The 18,633-nt window shown below is 38.9% G+C and overlaps 1 protein-coding gene across 1 annotated transcript; it reads left to right on the top strand.

The window, feature by feature from the left end:
• Window positions 1–5,144: 5,144 nt before the first annotated feature.
• ppp1r14aa (protein phosphatase 1, regulatory (inhibitor) subunit 14Aa) lies at window positions 5,145–16,970 on the top strand. Its single transcript, XM_020629297.3, has 4 exons — window positions 5,145–5,389; window positions 9,462–9,542; window positions 10,319–10,351; window positions 14,329–16,970. Exons 1-4 carry the CDS (start codon window positions 5,171–5,173, stop codon window positions 14,503–14,505), a joined length of 510 nt encoding a protein of 169 aa, XP_020484953.1. The 5' UTR covers window positions 5,145–5,170; the 3' UTR covers window positions 14,506–16,970.
• The last annotated feature ends 1,663 nt before the right edge of the window (window positions 16,971–18,633 follow it).

Below are 18,633 nucleotides of genomic sequence, written 5' to 3'. Positions count from 1 at the left end.
CAGTGGTAAGAAAAAACTACCTTATTAAAAGGCAGAAATCTTCGGCCGAATCCCCGGCTCATGACGAAACAGCCTTCACAGGCCTAGACTGCGCCGGGTTTGGAAAGGGATAGGGGGAGAGATGGGATAAGATGCAGGAAGAGGGATAGGGAGCAAGGGGGTGGGGGGTGGGGGGAGGCAGACCGTTCATCAACAATCTGGTGGGGAGGGGGTGTGTGTGTGAGGGGGGGGCTGTTCTGGCAGGCCGTCAACCAACGATCCGGTGGGGAGGGGGTGGGGGTTGTTCTGGCAGGCCATCAACCAACGATCTCGAGGAGCCTAAGAGAGCTCAAGAGCTCCCAGGAAAGTAGGTGGTTAGTGACTGAGATTTACAGATAGATACATGCAGTAATATGATGTACTGTAAATGCACAGAGAGAGACAGAGAGAGAGAGAGAGGAGCTCAAGGTGCCAGTTCCCCCGGTAGTCTAAGCCTATAGCAGCATAACTAAGAGCTGGTCTACACCAGCACCAGCCCTAACTATAAGATTTATCAAAAAGGAAAGTTTTAAGTCTATTCTTAAAAATACAGACTGTGTCTGCTTCCCGGCCCCCGGCTGGAAGACGATTCCAGAGGAGAGGAGCCCGATAACTGAAGGCTTTACCTCCCATAGTACACTTAGAGACTGTAGGTACCACTAGCAGGCCTGCATTCTGGGACCGTAATGTTCTCGAGGGGCAGTACGGCACTAGTAGCTCCTTAAGATAAGATGGTGCCTGGCCATTTAGAGCTTTGTAAGTGAGAAGAAGGATCTTGAATTCTATTCTAGACTGTATAGGGAGCCAGTGCAGAGAAGCCAACACAGGAGTAATGTGGTCCCTTTTCCGAGTTCTAGTCAGTACACGAGCTGCAGCGTTCTGGACTAGTTGAAGAGTCTTTAGAGACTTACCAGAGCACCCTGACAAAAGAGAGTTACAATAATCCAATCTGGAGGTAACAAATGAATGAACTGTTTTTTCTGCATCATTTTGCAACAGGATATTCCTGATCTTGGATATATTACTAAGGTGAAAATAGGCTGTTCTTGAAATTTGCCTAATGTGAGAGCTAAAGGACATATCTTGATCAAATAGAACTCCTAGATTCCTAACAGTGGTGCTAGATGCCATGCTGATTTCATTAAGGACAGTCAAATCACTAGAAAAAGTCTCTCTGAGGTTTTTAGGGCCTAGCACAATAACTTTAGTCTTGTCTGAGTTAAGTAGCAAAAATGTTTTGGTCATCCAGGTCCTAACGTCCTTAAGGCACGTTTCTAGCTGACATAACTGACTGGTGCCATCAGGCTTCATTGATACATAAAGCTGAGTATCATCTGCATAACAATGAAACTGTATGGAGTGTTTTTTCATAATATTTCCCAGAGGAAGCATATATAATGTAAAAAGAATTGGTCCAAGCACTGAACCTTGTGGGACTCCATGGCAAACTTCGGTGTGCATATAGGACTCATCATTAACATGTACAAACTGAGATCGGTCTGATAAGTAGGATTCAAACCAACTTAAAGCAGTCCCTGTAATTCCAAGTAAATGTTCTAGTCTGTATAATAGGATCTGATGGTAAATGGTGTCAAAAGCAGCACTAAGATCTAACAAGACGAGCACAGAGAGAAGTCCCCTGTCTGAAGCTAGAAGTGAATCGTTTGTAACTTTAACTAGTGCAGTCTCAGTGCTATGGTGGACTCTAAATCCTGACTGAAACTCCTCAAATAAACTGTTGTCATGGAGGAAGTCACACAGCTGATTAGCTACCACTTTCTTCAGGATCTTCGAGATAAAGGGAAGGTTGGATATAGGCCTATAATTAGATAGAGTTCCTGAATCTAGAGTAGGCTTTTTAAGTAGAGGTTTGATTACCGCTACTTTAAATGCCTGTGGTACATAGCCTGCCAGTAAAGACAAATTGATCATATCTAATATGGAGTTGCTAACTAAGGGAAAGACTTCCTTAAACAGCTTGGTTGGGATTGGGTCTAAAAGACAGGTTGACGGCTTCGACGCAAAAAAAATGGAATATAGCTCTGAAAGGTCGATTGGAGAAAAACAGTCTAAACTAACATCTGGTCCTGGAACTGTCCCTGCCGTATCAGTCGTATCTGCACCAGGTAAGGGCAGGAGATTACTAATTTTGTCTCTGATGTCTAGAATTTTGTTGTTGAAAAAGCTCAGGAAATCATTACTGCTGAGGGCTAAAGGAATACAAGGCTCAATGGAGCCATGACTCTCTGTCAGCCTGGCTACAGTGCTGAAAAGGTATCTAGAATTGCCTTTGTTTTCCTCGATTAGAGAGGAGTAGTAGGCAGCTTGAGCGTAACGTAGAGCCTTCATATATTTTCTATGACTATCCTGCCAGAATAAACGGGATTCTACCGTTTTGGTCGAGCGCCATATTCTTTCAAAATTCTGCGATGATTGTTTTAGAGTACGGATTTCTGAGTTGAACCATAGAGCTCTTCTCCGCCGCTTGACAACCCTCCGTTCCAGGGGAGCAATCGAATCAAAAGTAACTCTCAGCAAATCCACTGCACTATCAACAATCTGATCTAGCTGAGAGGGACTAAAGCTATCATAAGAGTTTCCTACTGGGTTGAAACACGGTACTGAATCAAAAGCAGCTGAAATAGCTTCCTTAAATCTAGCTACAGCACTATCAGATAAACTTCTAGAGAGCACATTTTTATTAAGCAGAGATAATTCTGGTAGGACAAAATCGAAAGTAATAAGGAAATGGTCTGACAGAAGAGGATTTTCTAGAAAAACTGTAAGGTTATGGATTTCAATGCCATAAGCTAAAACAAGATCCAGGGTATGGTTGAAACGATGAGTAGGTTCATTTACACCCTGGGTGAAACCAATAGAGTCTAACAGTGACATGAAAGCTGTGCTAAGGCTATCATTATCAACATCCACATGGATATTGAAGTCACCTACAACAATTATTCTATCACTGCTAAGGACTAAATCTGATAAAAATTCTGCAAATTCAGATAGAAACTCAGTGTCTCGAGGTACATGAGTACTAAAATGACTGGGAGGAGTGGATTCATTCAAACTAACATATTCATCTTGACACAGCCAGGTTTCAGTCAAAAAAAGTAAATCAATATGCTGATCTGATATCAGATCATTCACTAAAAGAGACTTGGATGCTAAGGACCTAATGTTCAAAAGTCCGCAGTGAATCTTCTGATCTTTTAGCAAAATTGTATTCGTAGTTTTGATTCTAATGAGATTTCGACGATTTACGCCTTTTTTTTCTACGTTCGGATGACTTATAAAAATGGGTCTGGGCCGGGGGAAAGACACAGTACCTATAGTATAACTACAGTTAGTTTCAGAATTACAGCTGTAGTGACTGGGAGACAGATCTAAGGGAGGTGCAGAGAAGTGTGTAAGACTGCAGCTCTGCCTCCTGGTCTGAACTCTGAGTTGTTGTCAAGGTTTTGGACTAATAACCTCTGCTATTTTTCTAGATAATAGAGTCTTAAAGGCTTTCAGCTGTAGGCCTACTGTGATGCTCTGCTGGGATGATTCAGTTTTGGTTCACAGCAGCCTCTTATGGCTGAAAGTAGTATTACAACAAAAAAATCCACCTGGTCAGCGATTTTGATCACCTTCTTTAGCTTAATATTTTTTTTTAACTTATTTAACTTATTTTCAATTTAAAAAAGGTTTACTTGAAGAAAACCAAGAAACTTTTTCTTCCAGCCTGGCAAAACTGTTTCAAAGATGACAAGGTAGGATTTAGGATCATAGTTCAGGCAAATACTTTTATTCCACCAGTGCTTGATAATAAAACAAAAGAGATTAAAAAAAAGATCAGAGACAGAAACTTGATTCCCAGAACTTTTGCTCTGGACCTTAGTAAAATAAAAAATCAGGGATCTCCTAAAGAAGAGTTTTCCACCAGCAGAGATTAAGTTTTCTCAAACTGTTTCTACAGGACTAAAGCTGTTTACGTGATGTGAGGAGAATGTGGGACTGTTGATGGTTTGTCTTAAACAGTTTGTGGCTGTAACATCAGCAGTCGGACAGATCAAATGGAACCATCAGCAGACACACCCTTTGAATTATCCTCTGTTTCCTGTCTAACCTCAGTCTGTCTTATGTTTCCATATTTGGAGCAGCACAATCATTTTATTTTTGCTTGACTTCTAGTTAAATGCAGAAAATGGCACATAAACCTTCCAGTTTTTATTCTTCTGTAACTTCCTTGTTTCTATTTGATTTAAAGAAAATCTGTAACTATTGATATAGACTCTGTAGATATAATGATTCTGTTTCTCAAACTATGGAGTAACAAATGAGGGAGTGTCTGAAAATAAATTAAGAACATCTAACAGAACACATTTCTTTTGTATCTTTACAGACTATCTTTAAGGACTAACATGGTTAAAATAAGGACTTAGTTTCTCAAAAAAGAACCTTAACTTTTTTTGGTAATAAGTAAGTTACCCAAAGTAAAAAGAAAAGTAATCAAACTAAATATCTAAAGAAAAACACAAAACAAAGAGAGAAACTTTCTCAAACTAGTGAACTTTGTCAGAGTGACAGGGATAATGTTGTTTCTGAATATAAAATGTTTAGTTGTCAAAATCAAGATATCAGAAAAATCTAAACACCATAAAAACACGCCTCTTAAAATAAGTTAAAAACGTTGTCAGAATTAAATCTTAGTGTTAATGATAATTATACGTTTTTATCAAATACCCTAATGAGAATGAAGAATACCAAAATAATAAGAAACCATAAAAAATGCGAAAAATAGAAATACGAGAAACTTAGGTTTAAATGTTTTTAGAAATGACCCTTCAGATATTGAGTTGATATCTGAAGAAATCATCTAGTTTTGCATCTTTTTTAAGTTTGTCATTAAAATAATATATTCGCTGCGGGATGTTTTTATTTATCTCAATGTTTTACCCCCGAAGCTCCATGCGTCAAGTTTGAAGCTGTTATTGGAGGATGGTGATGTTTATTTATTTTCGAAAGGAACGAGCACTACCCCCGTGTACACAGCCTAGGAAGGACCCCGTCTCTCTCTCTCTCTCTCTCTCTCTCTCTCTCTCTCTCTCTCTCTCTCTCTCTGCGTAAAAAGACGCGGAACAAGTCAGACCAGTCAAGACTAAAAATGGCTGCAGACCGGACCGGGGCGACGACGCTCGAGGAAGACAACGAGGAGGTTCAGACATCATCAGACTGTGACCCAGAATTGTCTCTGGGTCAAAGGGGTAACATCCCTAAGAGACATGCACGAGTCACCGTGAAGTACAACCGGAAGGAGCTGCAAAAGCGGCTGGACGTGGAGAAGTGGATCGACGAGAGTCTGGACCGGCTGTACCAGGGTCAGGTCAGTCCAAACACCCAGAGATGAATGTTTTAAAGTCCTGACAAAGTAAGACAATAGCCTTTTTAAAAAAACTTTAAACGGCCTGAGGATGCAGCATCTATTAATAGAATACAGATATTAAGATAATAAAATTTGTATTATGTGATCAAGAATGTGATATTTTCTAGAGCAGAGGTCTGCTCTCCTTAGAAGGCCAAGCACCCAGGGGTCCACAGCTGTCCCCCTCTCTTCCAGATCCTGGTCTGTCTTTGGGGTTTTCTGCCTTACATGGGCAGTGTGGGACAAGGGTGAGTGATGAGAAAAGGGAAGAGGGGATGGATGATTACTGAGGAGGGAAAGTGCTGTTGTAGCTCCCAAGAGGTAAACACATCACATCTGGAGGGTAGGGTGTCTCAAGAGGAGGAGAGGAGAGGAGTGCAGGATTTGATTTGTTGTCGTAATATGGACCCTCATGATAACATGCGTCAACAAAGTGATGCCAGTCACACAAAAAGTCGTCTTTAGGTGAAAATGACCAAATATAATTCTGTGAGTTTGAAACGTCAGATACTCAGTTGAAGCTCCTGTGAGGAGGATTTAGCTGGTTATGAAAGAGTCTGAAATAATATTCATGCCTATTTATGAGTTATAAAAGCAAACAAGTCTATCAACACAAAGATTTATTATTACTTAGTTATTTGTAATGTTTGTTATCTAGGAGATTGAAAGCATGCTGCAGATACAGCCTGTTTTTACATTTTTATAGTGACTGATACATTGGAATGCTTAAAGAAAGGAGAGTTTGTGTAAAACACTACTATGTACAGTACAAAATCAGCAAACAGAGGTACCAATTTGCTTTAAAAATTGGAGAAGTGAAACAATTCGATGCTATATTTTCTGAACTGAATACACAAACTTTATTCAAAGGAAAATTGGGTCCCTGGACACTGTTTGGAGCTTAAAAAGCTACCAGGAGAGTTGAGGGCTAACCACCATAAGATTCTCTTGTAGCATTTTATCTCCAAACAGTGTTACAGGGAGCACATTTTCCTCTGAGGACAGATTGTGTATAGAGTTCTGAACATATACCACAGAATCTGTACATTTCTCAAACTTTCAAATTTCTCTACCAAAACTCCATAGTGCACCTTTAAGTTTGGTGAGGGGGACAAAAGCACAGAAGAAGAAAAGCCTTTAGACTTTGGTGACAGAAGTTTAAAGTTTACATAAATGACAAAGTGTTGGTCCAAAGATGGACGTAAAGCTCCACAGACAGGCGTTATTTAGTGTAATAGTCAAGTCTGTTTCTAAAGTGAGAATAACCTGTCTGTATAAGATGAAGTGTGTGCAAATAAAGAAGCTTGGTGACCTGTTTATGTCAGGGTCTGATTAATTACACAGGCATCTCCGAGCAGTGCAGTCTTGTGCGTTCGTGCATGGTGTGGATGTGCCGATGGGTCTCTCCCTTCATTTAGCTGGTACAAAGGCTGTTTGTTCAACCAGAGTAAGCCACTGTTGCAGTGTTTCATGAACATTGTTCCTTTTCTGCCTCCAAATGATGAACATGAAACGTGCACAGGCTGAATACAGACTCTCAAGATGCAGGTTATTAAAGGTCACAACTGATGTTATATCCTCAAGTAGAAATATTTTTGTTATTTTTCATCTCCACAAAGATGTCAACGTTTGCAGGAATTAAATGTGAGAACTCTTTCTGTCAGTTAGTTCAGTAGCTGTGGTTCAAAACATAAACTGCTCTGAATAAGACGTGGATATAACCAATGGGACATCACCCACTGGGTTGTGGACTTGTTTTTTAAGTCTTCAGCTGTCCAATCCAACAAAGACAAAAGTGGCCCACAAAATATCTTTAAAAAAAGGAGATTGTCAACCAAGCACATAAGCAAACCCTGATTAATTATGTTTACTCTAAATGTGACCAAAATGTACAAATGACCCTGGTGCTGAATTGAAGGTTTGTGATTAAGAGTATAAAGTCCTCAGGAAAATGTTTACTGAGCTAATAAACCAAATGAGAAGCAGGGTCTTATATAGTGGACTTACATAAGAGTCCCATTTATTTTTGATACCATTGGAGGATTTCATGAATGATATGAGTTCTTTATAAGGGGCGTGGCTGATCCGACTGACAGGCGTTTGTCAGGAGGCTTTAAGACCCTCCTCAGCTCAACCTCTTCACCTGTTACCATGTTGACAAAAACTAAGTTTGAGACAGGATTTGCAATATGGTGGATGCCACCGATGGGCTTCAAAAGTCCGCTTCAGAAACCAATAGGTGACGCCACTGAGACTGCATCTATGTTTATATAGAGTCTATATGAGGGGCCCTAATGGGGATTTTCTTTTGGAGCTTTTGGTCTCTAGTGGACACTCAAGGAACTGCAGTTTTTTTCAACAACCCTTAGTCAATGCTTTATGGGCTCAGGATGTGGTGTAGGTATCCATAGTGACCATAGGATGTATACTATTTAGTTTACTTATATATACTGTATGTTTGCTCAAAATATCACAACATTTATCAGACGGATTGCTGTTTAATTTGGTACACAAATCAATTGGGTGAGTGAATTTAACTTGATGATGATCACTTCCATCTTGAGACAAGATTTTGCCCAGGAACAGCCTCACAAATATGCCAGACTTTTTTTTCAAATCTCTAGTTAATGACTTTGTGCAGCTGCACTAATAAATCATGTACTCTAAATACAGAATGTATACAATTGGGAGATACTTCATCCTTACCCTGGTCCCCGAACGTTGACCCCGCTGCTCTTACATTCCTCTCAGTCTGTTGCACATCTGTCTGCAGCTGTACGTTTGAGGTATTTTCTGCTGAAGGGGAAAGCTGGCCTGCATAATGCAAAAATAAGACGGGCTGTTGTGCAACATCCTGGTATCTTTGGCGTCCTGTAAAAGGAATTAATGTATCATTGGAACAAATAAAATCTTTTCTGGCACACTAAATATTATAGAAATATGAGAATTGGAATGCAGCCGAGGTCTTTTTTATTCTGAGCATGGCTCAAATGAAAACTCAATGGTAAAACTTAGGTTTTAGTCTTTTTTTTTCTCAATTTTAGAAAATGAGAATATTCAAAAATCATGCAGTGTTAACATCTTAAACCTTTATTTAAAAAACAAACAAAAAAACAAACAAAAAAATCAGAAAACAGGTAGCAAAGGAAATAAATCACGGAAACAGAGAGAAATAGAATCAAGCAGGCAAATGTCTGAAAAAGAGGTGAGGAGAAGAAGGGAACACTTTGGAATTAACAAACTTTACATCATTTCTGTTCATTTTCGTACTGTCATCTATTTAACACAGGTCTGAAATCTGCTTATACTGATAGATTTAATCGTCACAGAAAAATCTAAATATTAATGTTAACATCCTTTATAGATTCAAAAATCTTTGTTAAGTCAGCAGGTAGAAATGTAAATGCGAAAAATATATTTCAACTTCTTATATTCTTAATCAAGTAATTGTTTAAAAAAAGTTATGTTTGCAGGTTGCTGGGCTTGAAATACTTGAAATCAAAGCTCAACCAAATGTTAATATTATTTACACACTACGTTACTCTGTGTGCGTCCTGCCTATAATCTCAACTGCTCGAACCACCACCAAATGCTTCATGACGAATCCCAAGTTGCTGATATTTTTAGCCAATCAGATTTATTTAATAAAAAATGGTGCAATTTGGGCCACAGACAGTACACAGCATGTGACAGAACAAACAAAAATGAACAATACAATCATGACTTGAAAAGTGCTTAATAGTCTCTTTGACACAATTATTTTCCAAGGCATATATTCACGACCCGCTGAAAACGGCTCCGAGGCCCACTTTTGGGTCCCGATCCACCACTTGAGAACCACTGTTTTAAGACTTATACACAGGCTGGGACTCAAGAGTTTCAAAAGTTGTACCAGGTGATAAATGTGTGTTCAGTGTGTGTGTGTGTGTGTGTGTGTGTGTGTGTGTGTGTGTGTGTGTGTGTGTGTGTGTGTGTGTGTGTATGATGACTCGTGTGTGTATTCATTGTGTGTGTCTTTATGTGTGTATTTCAGGAAGCTGATATGCCCGAAGAGGTGAACATAGACGGTTTGATTGATCTGCCTGATGACGAGGAGCGAGTCAAGAAGTTACAGGTGACATGACCTGCAGGATCATACTGATTAGAGGAAGCACCTCTTAGGAGCCTATAGGAAAAGGGATTTTATGGAGATGTATTTCTAAATTGTGCAGCATCATTAAAGATTTTGTAGTCAGTCGTTGCAGATTTACAATTTAGTTCAGTAAATTGTAAATATATTAGCTTTATATGCAATTTTTTTGATCCAGCAGATGTCGCCCTTGAGCACCAGCATGAAACCAAAACAACTTGCGCTGCATTTTTGTGTTAGCATGCTAATGCTAGCGATCTTTATTATGCTCGTATCTTCACACTGCATGTAAATTTACCTGAAATGAGCGTGATCTAGAAACACAGTTAAGCAGTGAGTACATTATGTTATTCTTCTTTTCTCTAGTCCCTCAATTAAACAACTTTTATACACGAGGGGAGGAGTCAGCCGGCTGTCCTGGCGATGTAAACAAACTGAAGATAGGACTCTGAAAACTCTGAAAACATCACAGACAGTGGGACTCGGGTGTTACACCCATTGTAGACAGTCATGACTCACAGAGTTATTTTCAGAGGATATATTTGATTTATATTATATTTAAGTGTGAAAAATCACATATAAAGACTTTAAATTGACGTTTTTGGGAGACTACACATTGTTGTGCAATTCTTATTACTATGTGAGATAAAAATATTTTTTTTTTAGGTTTGAATACTTTCAAATTTATGAAAGAATATTTAAAAAAGATTGTATAACTATGTTGGCCTGTTTGTTACAACATATTCCTCTTTTTCTAACAGGAGCTTCTTCAAAAGTGCAGAAACAACACAGAGGTATGTTTAAACTCATGTTAAGTTTCCAACCTGAGGTTAGGCCTATGGTGCACACTCTAAGCATGCAAATATACATGTAAACCTGAATGCACATACAAATAAACACACACACACACACACACACACACACACACACACACACACACACACATATGCACACACACACACACACACACACACACACACACACACACACACACAGGTCACGTGCAGCTAAAGTGTTGTTAAATCTTCTGACATCTCGTCCCAGAATCACTCCCCACACCACAACAATGTCTCTCTGTGCTCTCCTGCATGTCTCTCCACATTGTTGGGAGCTGGAACAAAGAGTCTTTCTGGACTGAGACGTCGTCCTCGCTGTGGTCTGCTCAGAGATGCAAACACAGGCAAAAGAGCAGGGAGAGTCAGAGTGGCTGCTGCTTTTCTTACTCACTCTTCACGTTCATTAGACTCTGATATCAAGTGTGTTTTGTTCCATTTAAAAAAAAAATTAATATGTTGAGTAGAAAGTCCTTAGCTCTTTTTACCCATGGACAGTCTGCCACTGAAATCTTCCACATGAGCTGCATGTGTGACCGCTAACAGCTACATTTTTCTCTCTGACTTAACCCAGACTTTTTCAAATGTTTCGGGTTGAGCTGATCTGTGAATGCAGCAGGAAATACTCAGAAAGATTCACCGTCAGTGAGGACGAGCAAACAGAAGGGGGGTGGTGATGGTGTTTATATCTCGCAAAAGGCCACACGGGTGTTAGTGTGGCTCTGTCTTATTTCCAAAAAATCCGCACACAAACTGCAGAGCTGGAAACATACGGCTGACGCGTGCTGCATAAAAAACTCCAGTCCAAGTTCTACGTTTCAATTCTTGACTGAAAGTTTTCTCCTGTTTTTTACGGATACCAAAAAATATACAAAAGTACAATCAAACAAAATGTAAAGACCAGTGTGCTACCTTAGCTCCACAGCTTCCCATAAAACAGTCAAGCCAGTACTGGCAGCATGCTGTGAGCTTCAACCAATCAGCAGCCAGAGTTGACTGGATCCTTAATTCCCTTCTATTAATCATGCAGCACTGGCCTGAGCTACTTAACACTGAAGCACACAAAATATATACTACACTTATGTATAAATGGCTCTAACACACTCTAATACACGGGCATAGCCTGTACAGAATGAAACTGCTCCATGATGTTTTCTGTTCGCATGTATGATCTTCTCCGCTCTTCTGTTGATACCCTGAATATGTCGAACTGCAGGCAGCAATGATACTAAGGAAAAACATTTTCATTACAGGTTTGTATAGCTGAATAGAATGACATACACCTGCTGGCTCACTCGTGGTGAATTTTCCTGAATATGTCCTGCTTGTTTACACATCAGCTTAGCCTGACTAAGGGTGTTCACTCATGCAGCTCCCCACGAACATTTCAGGAAGTTTTTCCAAAATGCATAATTCAAATGCAAAAATGTAATCTTGCTGTTTTTTCTTTTTGTTTGGTACGGTTTAAGTGCTTGACAGCTGTTGTTGTACTTAAAGACAATGACCTTGTAAGACTCTCACTTTGTCAATGCAAAGCAGCTGCCGCCTTATTTTATATCAGAATATATTTTTGCAAGATTTAAAAAAAAAGAAAGCTTGTATGCATTATTTCCAGAGAGATTTGAATTTTTTTTTTTTTAAAGCTTCTTACAGCTAACTGCGTTGGGTTTCTAAGAAATCATACCTACTGATGCTGCCAGAGTCCAGACTTCAGCAGCTCTCCTGTTACAAATAAATCTTTATTTTTTGTGAAATAGTGTGAACATGAACAGCCACAGCCAAGACCGGAATTAACTTAAACAACTCATTAGTTTGTGTAAAAGGAAAAGTACAACCCATGATTTCAGGCTACAGCACAAGCTCAGAGGCTGTCATTATTTATTAAAGAGTTGAGCTGGTTGTTTTTGCAACTTCTTCTTCTATTGTTACTACACATTTTTTTTTCTTAGAAGGTCAGACTCACAGTGTTACACAATATGATGTCTGGCATTCAGAGTGTCTGCTGTCTTGTTTTTTGGCACAATTACTGAAGTCAAATATTTCTAGCAGAAACTTAACAGCAGCACATTTACAAAAACAACAGCAGACCGTCGCCACAGTGGGAACTCGAGGACCCCTCTGCTCTCTGAGGTCTTTCTCAATTTATGGAAACACTTGATTGGCCAACAAAAAGAGCTGGAGAATGACTAAAACAACATTTAATGCAAATATTATTTCTACTTATGAGAGAAATTTCTTCCAAAAATATGACAATTTCTAGTTCTCTGAAGAAGTACAAACATGTTGTCATGAGTCAAAAACCTTTTAACTACACGCAGAAAAGAGAGAAGACATTACAGTAGTTCTGTGAAGACAGTCAGGCTCGTACTGCCTTTTAAATACAGAAACCACACCTCAGTATCAACACATCAAACAACAGCAGATCACTATACCAATAGGAATGCAAATTCTTCAAATGTAATCACATCGTAGGAAGCCAGCAGGTGATAGGGTATCAAAATGACAGTCAGGAAGTCATTGATTAAAAGACAGGATGTTTCAAACCTCTGCTCTCAGCTACTCCTGTTACAAAGATTAGTTAAGTCAAAATGCCCTTACAGACTTTACTCCTGATTGTTGTTTGTTTAAAGGTCAGATAAGGTCTGTGTGGAGGGTACTTCAATTATTTCACCTTGCAACATGATTGTAGAAATACAACCCAGCTGATTTTTTTTTGTTTTGTCTTTCTGCTTCATTCATTTCCCATAACATGTGGGGATATGCTTTATGTATAATGTATGTATTCTAAAAGCTCTAAGGTACAATATGCTACATCATAAACATTGAAAATATATCCTAACTAAATAAATTGGTGAGTAATGCCTTTCTAAAAAAAGAATGTACATACCTCTCTCTGGGCTTGTTGTTTATAATGGCTCTGTGTTCATACTTCATGGGATGGTGCTTCCTTTAGTTTGTTTATATTTAGAGGTTTAAACATGAACCCGTCCCTGTAAAGTGGGGGATAAGGGACGCTGTAAGAACAGGCATAATGGTAGAGTTTTGTCGCAAAAGTACAGTTCAAGACGAACCAAGAGAATTTCCAAACCCTAGAAAATACTTATTTTGTTGAAGTATAAAAAAAAAATATCAGTTTTACAAATGTCTGCACTAGGCTGCTACGAACATGGTGGGATGTGGGAGGAGGGGAAACGGTATGCTGAAGGGGACGGCTTTGTTTTGGTCTGAGAGACTGGTGCTGAAGTGCGACATCTACTGGGCATCTCTGAAAGTCGCATATAATTCTGAACAATATGACAACCTCCGGGGGCGTCTCCAAACTAATTTTCCTTATCATATCTACTTAAACTACGAACACTGAAGAAAACAAAAAGCAGACTGCTGAACACTGCCCAATAGTTCATTTTAATACAAGTCCCACCTCTGACAATGGACATAGCCAATCACAGTTCAGGATCCTGATTTGGCGTCAGTGGTGGCCAATCAGATTAAAAGGGACGCCTTTGCCATTTCTGGCCAACCCATCTGGACTAGCCCCTGTCAATCTGTGAAGCAATGGTTCTTAACTCGTCTAGCCTCAGGACCCACCACCAACTCCTCCATGAGAAATCACATCCCAAATCATTGGTATTTTTCAACCAATCAGATTTATTGTTTAGTTTGGACTTCAAATGGCACAAAACATGTGACAGAAGCAAGAAACTGAAAAAAAAAATCAAACAGATAATTACATTTTATATTAGATAATGTAATTAATGACAATAATTACAAATAATGATCCATCAGCTTCTGAAGTTTAGATACAAATAATAATAAGTAAAGGAATAGTATAAATGGTCTGTAATATATTTGATAAGATTTTACTGAAAGATGTAAAAGCTGTTTGAAAGACTCACCTCATACATCCCTGTGACTCTTGTGTTTCTCCTCTTCCTCAGCCCTTCATCAGAGAGCTGGTGGTGAGGCTCGAGGGAGTTCACAAACAGGAGGAGCTGCAGAGCGAGGGCATCGAGCATCCCGTCATCTGCCACAGCCACTACCGCCACGAGCCCTACCACTTTAACAACCCGCACCAACACACACACCAACGCCAAGGACAGAACCAGACCCTCTGACAGAACCCCAGAACAACACACAACAACACACACACACACGCACACGCACTCACAAACACACACACACACACACACACACACACACACACACACACACACACACACACACAATAGAAGGATAAAACACATCAAGGTCAAGAGCTAAACGACAGCTCTCCAGTATCAGGTCAGTACTCTTAACATGAAGCTACTAGCAGTGGGGTCATTTTGCTAGCTAAAGGAAAGAGGAAACAGCTAGCAGGACTGTATAGGAGAGAAACAAAATCAACATACCAGTATTTCTACATCTCAGTCTTTGCTAATTAATGCTCATCCTAATCAGGAATATGACTGCAGGAACATTTGAATGTGTTTGTGTTGGTTTAACGCAAATATAGATTATTTGCATTTCCAGACAAACCAGGATTAGGTGAAAAGAAGCACCTGAAGGTGAACACAGCCTCGATAAATGAAGCTCCTCCTCCAGAAACTGTGCATGGGTTCACTTGTTCTTGATCTGTTAGCAAGGTTAGGCAATGTTTTATTGGATGGACAGCGATTAGTGGCTTTCTGTTTCAGCTGCAGAACACCTGAGCGTGACAGTTTCACCTGATGCTAGCTGTCTGTAAACTGGATAACTACAACATGAAACCAAGATACAAAGATTTAGTTTTTTATCCAGAAGCGAAATATGGGATAAAAGGATGCTGAAATAACTCCATCATTATGCAGATTTGTAAAAATATAGTGCATTGTCAGGTCTGTCTGCAAGAACAGACATGTAAACAACTTTAAAATGTTTGTTTTTGAGTGAAGAGAACATTGATATAAAGAGAACTCAACCCTGAAAGGCTTTCATGAAACAGCATTTTGAAATATCTTGCAATCGTTGAAAATAGTCAAACGCTAAACGACGTGTATTAGCCTGATTCATATCAGATTAATTAGCTTCTTTTTGCATCTTCACATAGACTTTTCTTTATATCTGAGGCCACACTTTATTCACTCTACAGACCTTATAGCTCACTAGGTAACATGTGATGTCTCTGCCTGTTCTCTTGCAACCTCACCAAAATGTCAATAACCAGTAAGTCTTGCAAATGGTCTACAGTGGCCTTGCAGAAAACCTCAACATTTAATTATTTACACCCCCTTTTTTGTACAGATGATGCAAACATGATGACAAAATGTGAAAATAAGTTAGCGATGAAGAGTTGCTGGTATGTAGATTTTGTTTGGAACAGATTCCGGCTGGCTGAGCTCCTAACCCTGTCTCCAGTCATTATGATAAACGTAGCAGTTATTAGCCAACTATTTCTCTAACCACTTTTTAAACAGACACTTGTGTTTGATAACCAGACAAGAAAAACTTATCAAACAGCAAAGGCTTTATTCTCTGGTTTAACACAAATACCTTTTAATCATCAGCATCAAAACACAACTCTGTGTCACTCGATGGGAAAATGCCTGAGGACCCGGCTGGTGCTATAATCAAGCTATCCGGGTACACATCAGTTCTGCAACAATTTCCAAATGAAGTATGTGATGAAAACAGAGGAGTGCACATGATAGAAAAACATAATATACAGTTCATTATTTTAAATGAAAGTCTTGGTATTTATAATAAATCTTAAACGTGCAGACATAACTAGCTCTAAGCTAACTCAGCTGCACAGTGATGTTGTTACAGTACAGCTCACCTTCCACTGAACACATTTTAGCTGCACCACTCTGTAGTGTTGTAGTCAAGACCACACCAACCGAGACCAGGACATACCCGAGACTGGAGTGCTCTGAGACCAAGACAAGAGGGGTCGAGACTGAGTCAAAACCAAGACCAAGGAAGGGCGAGACCTAGATCGAGACAAGACCATAAATATCAATGAAAAATCATCAACTTGTTTGCAGCAGGCTTCCCCTTACTTAGACTGTAGCACAGCAAAGGTTGCAACAATTACCAGGGATAAAAATCTAATTATGTTCTTTTAGAAAGAGGCCGTTTTTCTTCTAATCACAGTGATGACTTGATAAAAAATAGCCTGTCAGTGGTGGTCTGGTCTTGACTGGTTTTGATTTAAAATCTGGAGTCCGCCCAGTCTGAGACCGAGACAAGACCGAGTAAAAATGCTTTCGATTCCGAGACCTTCAGAAAGCAGTCTTGACACCAAGACGGATTTTGAGTTCTACAACACTACCACTCTGTATAACACTGCTAGATTAGAGGCTCATGTAAAACATATTTAACATCTGTTCAACTGTAATGTCATGATGTTTATTTATTGTCATGGTTAAAGGAAATGGAGATTGATCCAATATAACAGCAGCACAATGTAACACTGGAAACTGCTGCATTAAATACACAATAGTGCTTTTTAATATTTCATGTGATGTGTCGTTAATACATTATGAGCTCTTTTCAGTTAGTTTATTTCTGCAAAGAGACACCAGTCCGTTTAACTGCTAATAAACTATTTCTTTCATGGTCAGTGCTTGTTTTGTTTACTGAAGCATGTGGAGGGTTCACAAGGCCAGAAGGATCTTACTTTATGTGGATTATCTGAAAGAGGGGTTGAATACGGTTTAAGAATTTTACATCAAGTCCTCTACATCAACTCAGACAAAAACCTTGAGGGAAGTTTTTCCCCCTGTGGTGTATTTTCTGTTGCAGCATTTTGTCTTTTATTTTGGGAACACGAGTCATTCAAATATCTTCCTTTTGTGTCTGAGCAGTTATAGTTACATGAATGATCCAACATATACAGTCTGCCTCCCGCGCCACTTACAGCTTGCAGCTGAAGAGGCATGCAGCTCAACACGCTGATAAGCGACACTTTTGACAACCGGTTTGGCTGCATGACATTAAAGGGTAGAGCTGACGGAGGAATTTACAGAGGACCCACGACTAGAGAAACAGATCCAGTTTCTAGGATCATTTTTTCTCCATCAGGTCATGTTAGCTTATTAAACATTTAATCAGCAGATCTTAAGAATGCATACTTACTACATACACATACATACTAAACAATTGCTTCATTGATAAAAATGAAACGAACCACAAACCATTTGATTTAGATATATATAGACTTGATTTCTCATTTGTCAAATTTTATTTCTGGACATGTTCATTGTGGATAACTTTACCTTTTATTTAATCTAATAAACCCTCAACACTGACATCAAGTCAAACTAATTTACAGATATCTATAATTTATTTACGACATGTTATCATTCAACATTCAAAACAACCATAAAGTCAGTGAGATTAGTTACTATTTGTATCTTTGATTTCTACGTCCCAGTAATCTTTATTAATATACACAATTCTTTAATCACTACTGGAAATGTCCTTATTATTTATTAATTTCTCACTAGTTTAAATAATCAAAGCATTTACATGTTTACTACAGAACATGTAGCCTATCTTAAATTCTAAATCAAACAAACTATATGTTTAGTAAGAATGTCATTATAATTACAGAATTAATCAGATATCTGCTATCACTACTAGTACAGATAAATTCACACTTTTTTTATACATTTAATATTCCAATGATTACCAATTTACACCACTCACAATTTTATTAAATAAAATGTTGACATGCAGTTTTAAAAATATGTTGTTTTTGTTCTCACTAGTGAAAAAGTAAATACTACATCTGTCTTTTTAAAAGGTTTATTTTCAGCCTTTTTATGCCTTTAGAGATAGTTCAGTGGATAGAGAAACTGGGGAGTGAGAGAGAGTTGGTTATGACATGCTGGATAGGAGCCACAAGTTGGAATGGAAACCCTGGGCCGTCTGCTCGGAGGACCACAGCCTCCGCACCCACGAGGCTACGCCCAACATCTATCATTTGAAATAAGATACTGAAGCTGTAAATCAGTTTTGAATTGTCAAATGTAATTTTTAATAGTCAATCCTACATTTTGATTTATGCAAATGTATTTTCAACTTGTTAATTCTGAACCACAACTAGTCTTCCCTCCTCTCTTCCCTTAGTCTTGCCGTACACTAGACTGTCCATTAGGGGGCAGGCAAAGTCAGACACAGAATACAGGGATGGTAAGAGGATGTTGAACCACAGGGCTCCTCATCTTTTTGACATGTTGCTTTGCTTGGTTAGTTTTTAAAAATTGCATACAGCTCAGAGG

The sequence above is a fragment of the Labrus bergylta genome, chromosome 14 (genome assembly GCF_963930695.1).
Source record: "Labrus bergylta chromosome 14, fLabBer1.1, whole genome shotgun sequence".
Taxonomy (NCBI): Eukaryota; Metazoa; Chordata; class Actinopteri; order Labriformes; family Labridae; genus Labrus; species Labrus bergylta.
This window is presented reverse-complemented; position numbering and strand designations above follow the sequence as displayed.